Below are 8,392 nucleotides of genomic sequence, written 5' to 3'. Positions count from 1 at the left end.
CAGGTTTGTGCCTCAGAGTAAACCGAAATGATTAATAGCTCTGTGTGTGCTTAATGATGTGAGCCCTGCAGCCACTAAAGCACCTGTCTCAGTGTGCAAGCAGCCAGGGTTCACTATTGGGCATGGCTGGAGATTCACATAACAAAAAAGGCAATTAGACAATGTTAGGGATTTGCAGCAAACTAACAATGCGGGAAAATTGCCAGGGAAGGATTAGTTATCTCTTGCCTGATAAAAGCAGGTATCAATGGAAAACTCTTAAATGGTTCTTCCACAGTGGCTTGGTATGGGAAGTTTAATGTCTAATGAAGACTGCCAGGGTTAAGCTCTGAAAACAAAGACTTGGGAAGTTGAAAGTGTGCTTAAATTAGCATTTCTGCTACCCTTTCAGATCGCTCCCAAGTCTGCGAGTTGCTGCTAGTTTGGGCTGTGACTCTAATGGCAACCTTTTGTGTCCAAAGACGAAACACTCGGTGATTTTAGCATCGTCTTTGTGGACTGAAAATTACTCCAAAAGGGTGATCTGCACTGTTGGTGTTTTGAAAGAGCTGCATTAATAGTACTGCCTTATCGTGGGTGTTAGGAGGTAGATATGCTGCATCTGTTCTGTAAGACATGGAGCATACCTCCTAACTTCCGCTGGTCTTTCTGGCCGGACAGTTTCTCTGTCTGTGCAGGAATTGGTTTTGAAGTTTGCTCCATCAGCTGCTTCACGGCACAGCTTTCTGCATTGGTTGGTTATTTTGATGGGTCGTGAGAGCGATGGGCTGGCTGGCTGATTGCTGAGGTGCTCCTCCTGGCCGGGTGACAGGCTTTCTGGCTGACCTCAGCCAACTGGTTTTAACTCTGGTGGGGGATAGCGGCTAATATTTTCCAAGGCATCTAGGTGATTTAGGAGCCCACGGCTCATCCTGAAAGGGGTTGATGCATTTGGAAAATGTTACCCTATTAAATTCACCCCAAAGGGATATGGTGTAAGCTAATTTATGTTTGTAAGACAGCTTGGGGTCTTGGATTCCTGTGATGTGAGTATCTTGCACTCTCCTCTTCGTACAGAGGCAAACAAGATCCATTCCTGTGGTTGTTTCATCAGACAGTCAGGCTGTACTGAATCTACAGCTGCTGATAAGAAAGCAACTTCTAGATAAATCATACAGGCATGTCTCTGAAGCCTAGAAATAAGAACTTCTGGCTCCAATAACAAAAGCCTGGGCTGCCCGACCTAAGGAAGGCCGCCTACTGCTCTGGTAGCAATCAATCCATCGCCATTCCTCTGGCAGGCGCATCACGAGGGCTCACAGGGTGGGTAGGTTTGGCAAGGATGGTGGCAGGCTGCAAAAGCAGCAAAAAAGGGGCTGTCCTGCTGGCTTCATGGGGGTCACTCGTGCCCCAGCAGGCACCTGGGGGATGATGAGGTGGTCCGTTCTTGAAGGACGGTGGCTCTGCTCTTGGCTGATGCCCTCGATGGCTGACAAGAGGTAGTGAGACTTCTGGAAGAAGGTTGAGAGAGGTGCACCATGGCCCCATGTGGGGGAACTGAGATGGGGGCTGAGAGGTGTGGGGGACCTGGCCATGCAAGGGAAGGTGTGCTTTATCTGTGTGTTCTTCACGCTCTCTATATTATTTAAATATCCTTATATTCTCCTGCTGCAGAAAAGGAATAGTGGCTGTGCCTGAGGCGATCAGCATGTGTCTGTGGTGCTCCTTGTGGCATCTAACCACCCTCCTGTCCTCACAGAAAATCATTAATTAAATTTAAATGCCTCTTGCTGAATTTCCCGCATGGGTCTTTTTATGTCTTAAGCTGGTCATTAGGACTTTTGTGGCCTGTGTGTAGTTATACTGCATGAGTTCTTCAATAAACTGTACCGAGGGCGAAAGTGTCTGCGTGAGAGGGGCAAGAGAGGGGCTGAGTGGCTTCTCTGTGGGTGTCTGAAGTGAATGAGAAGAGAGGGAGAAAGAAAGGATTAAGAAGTAATTAAAGGACAGAGAGAACGATAAGGAAGGAAGGAAAAGACTGCGAGGAATAGTGCTGATGGGTTTTTAATTTGAATTTGGGCAGTCTTTTTTTTTTTCTTTTACACACTCAGGGGGAAGAAGAAGTTGGAGGGAGCCTTGTTTGCTGTTATGCTTTCAAATTATAACCCAAGTGCTGCCTTGATTATACACCGTTCTGATTGCTGTGGTCTAGTGATTAGAGCATAAAACTTGGAGACAAAAAATATGCTGCTTTTCATGACTGCAGAGGACTTGCTGGGTGGTTTTGAATGAGTTATTTCACTTCACTGTGCCTCATTTTCCTGATCTGCAAAATAGGGATATTAATGCCTATTTTTGTGAAGGCAGTCTGAGGAACTTAAATGGAAACTTCTGTATAAATGTCAAGTATCGTTATTATTGTTCTTAAACTAATCCATTGTAGTCGACTGCTTTTATAGTTTATATGAAAGCAAATACAATGGGAGCTACATAATTGGCTGCCTAACAATGTTTTTTTAATTAGAAGAAGACAAAAAGTGTCTGAAAAATGCAACAGTGGGTTGCCGTTTTTCATCAGTTGCAGAAAAAAAAATTCTGCTAGAACTGAACCATACCATACCATGTAATAAAATTACTCTGAAGTATATGTGATGCAATGATCAGAAGTAACAGGCTCTGATCATTTTTTGTTATGTGTTTGGTTCACTATTTGCCTGGCACAACTGAGGATTTTCGGTTATTGTTGAGCGAGTAAGGGTAAAAATGTGAAAAATGTATGTGTTTACTTCTTCACCTGCATCTGAGAGATGAAGTTTCCTCAGGCTGTGACTGCAAAATCCTAATTTTCAGTTGAATAGTTTGCAATGCCTAGATTATACACCTTTGGCAACAGACAGTATAACAAACACTGGCACTCCCTCCCCTTGGCAAGGTGGCTATGACCCATCTTTTAATACGACACTATTAGAACGAGGTAATGGAACTAAACTGGGAAAACATGAGTACCGTTACTCTTCACATCTGCCTAAATCCTGCTTATCTGAAAGGTAATCCCGGCTCTGCCAGTTCACCCGGAGGGTGGATAGTCCTGCTGATTCAGCCCAGGGCCACATGCAGAAGGCTTTATCAGCAGGAGTATGCTGTATGGCAGGATGCTCTTAATCCAGGACGCTGATTATACTAGTAAAATTGAGTATTTGCCAGTCTAGTTTATTATTCTTCTCCTGCATTTGTCCTGACAGGAACAGAATTTTGCTGGTGTAACGGTGTTTATTTTGTGATGGAGGAAGGGGAATGGTTGGGGTTTAGTTTGTTTCTTTTCAGACAGAGTGATGTTGGTCATAGATAATGTGTCTTCATGCATCTAAGTGAATTGGCAAAAATCTTGTTATGTAGTCTTGGCCTTAACGTGACCTCAGAGTGAGTAACTTATGACCTGTCTGTCCTCATCAGCGTCAGTACTGTTCCCTTCTAGGACAGTCCAATTAAGATAATTTTATGGTTGCTGTAGGGGGAGTTAGTATCTGTAAGGCAGGCTGAGTGGAGCAGTCCTGGCTGTTTGGTTTTGGTTCCCAGAGACTGCATTGCAGCGACTGCCTCTTCCAGGTGCTTTCCTCCACCAGGCAGCACAAGCCCATTTTCTGCAGTCTCACCTTCAGCCGGCTCCTTTTTACCTGTAAGCTTGCTCCCTCTAAAACCAGGTATTACATTATATGCTGAGCAAGATGGGTAGAGCTATGTGACATCTGGATGTGGATGGCTCTGTAATCAGGGACATAGTGCTGGTATTAAAATAATCACACCATAGCACGAAAAGACTCAAATCTGTTCCCTAGGAAGCCAGGTCCGTTCAGAAGAAAGGTTTTAATGACATGTCAGCAGTGTATTTGCCTTTAAATAAAGATACCATTGCTCAAAATAATTAAGAGCACCTTTGGACTGGGGTGGTTTGTGGCTTTCTTTTTTTTAAAAAATTGTTACACTTTTGAGGATGTTTGTGAGGACTGATCTTGTCTTGCTTGGTTGGAGTCCTACCAGTACCAGCTGTAGCACGTGCATTAAGACTGTGGGAGAGGGCAAACAACTCATTTTTCTAAACCAAATGTAACATGTTGGATCTTTAGATTTTATCTTTTTATCATGATGGTGAAAAAAGACCATGCTAAATATATGAAATTAATATTATTTTTTTACTCTAAAGAAAAATCTAGTGTTGAACTTGTATTCTGCCTGTGGATGGTTAACATAAAATGTTGTCCTTGGCAATACTGGACTGCTTATCCTCTCAGTGAAGCTACAACGAATTTTTTACGCATGACAGCACTGGGAAGCAAGACTATTTTTCAGGATAAGTACAATAAAATTCTAGCAGGTAATGCTCTTCATCAGAAAACATTTGTAAGAAAAATGCTGAAAAACATTCCTCTAGTTACGCTGTTGGGTAGGTTTTATTTTCTTTCTCAGTAAGAATAGTGAGTGTACATACACAGAAAACATGCCTTGCTCTATGGTTATTCTGAATTGCTAGTTGCAAATGAGATTTTTCTGTCTACTCTTGCACTCCTTAATACATCTTTTTCAAGTGTAAGAAATGGAGAAATGGATTTGGTTTTTAAGCAAGTGGTCTCGTTGCAATTCCACATCAGCAAAGAGCAGAGTCTTCTGAGAAGATGAGATGAAAATGCAGGCGATCGAACAAAGGAGCCGCAGAAAACTCTTCATCTTGAAGAGCTCAACAGACACATATTGAAATGAGTTGACTGAACCTCAGTCCCGTATCTTGTGGGTTCATCTTTGGGGAAATGAGGTCCATGATTTTTCTTCTGATTGGAGCAATAGATACTTCCTCGTGCTTCTCCGCTGGCCAGTTAAGGTGGGAGGCCAAATTTTGCTTTGCCACGACAAAGCCCAGCTGAACAGCTTTCTCCCAGCTGTCCCAAAACAGATGAAAGTGAATACAGACCGAGACAATGGGTAAACTATGATGTAAAGTTTATATACAAGAATATAACATTTATCTGGAGTATTTACAAGGTTAATTAAAGCAATATTTTACAACTCTTTCAGGTTAACCACTAGGTATATTACAGTTAGGCTACAGATGGTTTAATTTGCAAAATAATAAAAAAAAAGTTGCATTCAGATCAACCAGCTCCAAAACTTGTTCATTTTTTTTCTGAGAGAAGGGCTCAGACTTGTGGAAAACAAAATGTGAGAATGGTTAATATACTCTTACTGGTGCCTATGTATCACATGCAAGAGTCGTAACATGACTTTTATAGTGTTAATATAGATGGCAAGCCATTTCACCTCGGTGAAAGAGTCGTACCCACTGTGACAGGCCAGTCACACGCGTGGCTGTCTTCCTCTGCATCTCCTACTTTTGCACCACAAACATGCATGTATACAGAGAAGCAGCAATATAAATGAACCAGCATTACCAAAACGAAGAGGGAAAAACCTCAGACCAAAGTCACATTTGCAACCATTAAAAAAAAAAAAAAAGCTTTAAGTGAGATACTTTAATACTTCCCAAAAATAGTCATGATTTTTTTTTTTTTTTATTACATTTTAACCTATGTACAGAAACAAAGGGCTCCCTCCCCTCTCGGAGAGCGGTCACCATGTCTCATGCCCGTGGCATCTCGAGGGTCAGAGGGGCAGAAGCAAGAAGGTGCGGGAGGCCCGGAGAGCTCAGGACAGAGGGGCTGCTGGAGGTGGCCAGAGCCGAAGCCACTAACACTGCAGTTTGCGGATGCTGCGGGAGAACCGCTTGAAAGCCCGCTGCCCTTTCTGCCACCGCTTCAGCGAGGTGATCACCAGTTCCCCAGCTTGCTTCTGCCCCATCACCAAGTAGGGGACGTTGATGTCATTCATCTCATCGCAGGTACACTGGAGGCCACCTTTGAGCCAGAGCACGATCTTCCTCAGATCCCTTTCCGTCAGCCCATTCAGCTTGTAGATGGTTTTGCTCTTTGTTTCGGGGGTGATCTTGGTATCCCCATTGATGTAGGCAATCTCCTTCACTTTTATCTTCAAGGCTAATAGAGCGAGGGGAGGGGGAAGTGGGGAGAGGGAGAGAGATTGAGAGGTTTTTTCCCATTAGTGCACATAAAGAGGACCTGGGGAGGGAGGTGCTCTATTGCTAATTAAACTGTCAGGGCTGACAGAGGAGGCAGCAGGTGGCTCCATTTCTAAAGCCACAAAGGGCACGCAAGTCATTTCAGTTTGAATCAACCTTAGGGTTGAGGGGTTTGGGGGTTTCTTTTCTCCTCTCCCTCCTCCCCCTCTTTTCCCTTCCTTTCTAAATTAATATTTTCTCTGGCTTTTCTCCTGTTTGCAAACAGAGGGAGGGCAGGTTTGCTATGTTAAGCAGCGCTCCGGTTGTTGCTGGAAGAGGACAGCCTTCCTGAAACAAGGGTTTGAAGGGGAGGTGGGGAGGCGAGTACCCAGACCAAATCTGAAACCTGATCTCTGCCATGGCTGAAAACTTCTAAACTTAAATTTATTAGGCTGGAGAGGATTTTAGGCAAACCTGTAAGGAAATGATATTTCACATGCATTGTTTTTTTGAAAGAATAGATCCCGTGGAGGGCAAATTGGTCCCAACAGCTGCATTCGATTTGGTAAAATAACTAGGAGGGGGGAGACAGGGCTCTGTAAGGTTCTGTGGGGCATGTTTAGCTTTAGGAGGATTTATCGGAGTGCAATTTGCCAGGCCAAAGCTATTGGTTGTTTTAGCAATTATGTCCCACAGTCATAGTTTCATGTTTTGGGTGGTGGTTTTTTTTGTTTTTTTAAAGAAAGACATTTGACTTACTGTAGATATTTATATTAGAAAACTGTTACCAGGTATAAACACTGACCTATTATAAAAGGATTCCCCTCCTTATTCCCTTTTTCTCTTGAAATGCTAATGTGCAGATAATGTGCCGTTCAGTTGTCTGTGTCGAAGGGGCTTTCTTGTCCTCTTCTAACCCCAGATCTTCCCATTAAGTTTATATCCCCAATTGTCCGTGCATTACCTTCTCTGTCAAATGATATATAGAGCTTCATTCTTAATCTGCAGAGAGGGTCTTTCTTAGGATACATGGGATTGGTCATGCGGCTCTTTCTCATACGTCTAAATGCAGCTTTGCTCTACTTCTCCCCAGGCAATAGTCTGCATGAAAGATTCTTTTTTTTTTTTCTTTCCATTTTACTTTCTATTCGGCTTGCCAGCAACATCCACATAAAAGACCACTACTTCGAAACAGCGAAGGACTATAAAAAGGGCCACTTTTTTTATTCCAAAGTGGAATTTTGTTTTCCGTGACCAAATGGTCAGATGGGTCCATCTGCAGATAAGACAAAGCCCTGACTTTTTTCAGGCACATCTCTCCCTCATTCCACTGGGTGTTTTACCTGACCCTCAGCTCTCGAGTTTCAACCCGAGAGGGCTCTGCTTCCACTTACCAAAGTCATTTTTGCAGAGGTTTTCCACGATGTCGTTATCGTCTTCGTTTTTGTTTTTGCAGGCATCGCAGACCTTGGGTGCTGGAAATGCAAGGGACAGTCCCCGTCAGGCTCGGGGAGAAAGGAACAGCAGGTGGCGTTGGGAACCCTTCGGGAAACGCCGGGTTTCCATCCCTCCAGGGACGGGCTGGCCCCTGCGCCTTCTCCCCCCCGCCCCCTCCGCTCCCAGCCCCGGCGCTTCCCCAGCACTCCCAGGCGCCTTACCTGGCTGCAGACCCGCCGGAGGGGGGCTGCTTGTAAGGTCACACCTAAACCTAAGGGGTTTTTTTGTTTTGGTTTGCTTTTTAACGGGAGAAAGAGTAGGGGGTACACGGGACACACGGCACGAAGCGCTCCAACCCCGCGCTCCAGGGACGATCCCCGCAGAGGGAGGATGTCCCCACCGCCTCGCAGAGCGAGTGGCAGGGCTGGATGATCTCGTCCAGGTCGTCGATGCAGACGGGGGCGAAGAGGGAGCAGAGGAACTTCCTGGTGTCGGGGTGGCACTGCTTCTGCACCAGCGGGATCCAGGTGGAGGCCTGCTCCAGCACCTCCTGCACCGTCTCATGCCCCAGCAGGTTGGGCAGCCGCATGCTCTGGTACTCGGGACGGAGGGTCTGAGCGAGATGCGGGGGCAAACAGGAGTTTTCTGGATTTTTTTGTATGCAAATGGCAGGGGGAGCGGGGGCTGGGAGGAGCCTGGTGACAGCCAGCCAGAAAGGATTGGTCACTACTTTCTCGGTCTGCTTTTGCTCAGGGGGATTGTCTTTTGGCAGGAAATCCTTGCAAGAAACGTTACCGTGCGAGCACGGGGAAGGGGGGAAAGATCCCCGCGAACAAAGAGCCGCGAAAGCCCGAGGAGCTCCTCGGCGGGGCAGGGGGAGAGGGGCCGCTCCCGGGCCGCGGGTAGCTGGAGGTG

The 8,392-nt window shown here is 45.4% G+C and overlaps 1 protein-coding gene across 1 annotated transcript in view; it reads right to left on the bottom strand.

Annotated features, from left to right (window-relative positions):
* Positions 1-5,715: 5,715 nt before the first annotated feature.
* SFRP2 (secreted frizzled related protein 2) overlaps positions 5,716-8,392 on the bottom strand; it is a 7,195-nt gene continuing 4,518 nt past the window's right edge. The window contains 3 exon segments of the mRNA XM_009639375.2: positions 5,716-6,020; positions 7,435-7,628; positions 7,834-8,090. Coding sequence (XP_009637670.1) covers positions 5,716-6,020; positions 7,435-7,628; positions 7,834-8,090 — 756 coding nt within the window.

The sequence above is a fragment of the Egretta garzetta genome, unplaced genomic scaffold (genome assembly GCF_000687185.1).
Source record: "Egretta garzetta isolate BGI_Z169 unplaced genomic scaffold, ASM68718v1 scaffold810, whole genome shotgun sequence".
Taxonomy (NCBI): Eukaryota; Metazoa; Chordata; class Aves; order Pelecaniformes; family Ardeidae; genus Egretta; species Egretta garzetta.
Note: the sequence above shows the minus strand (reverse complement) of the source record. Positions and strands in the feature narration are given on the sequence as shown.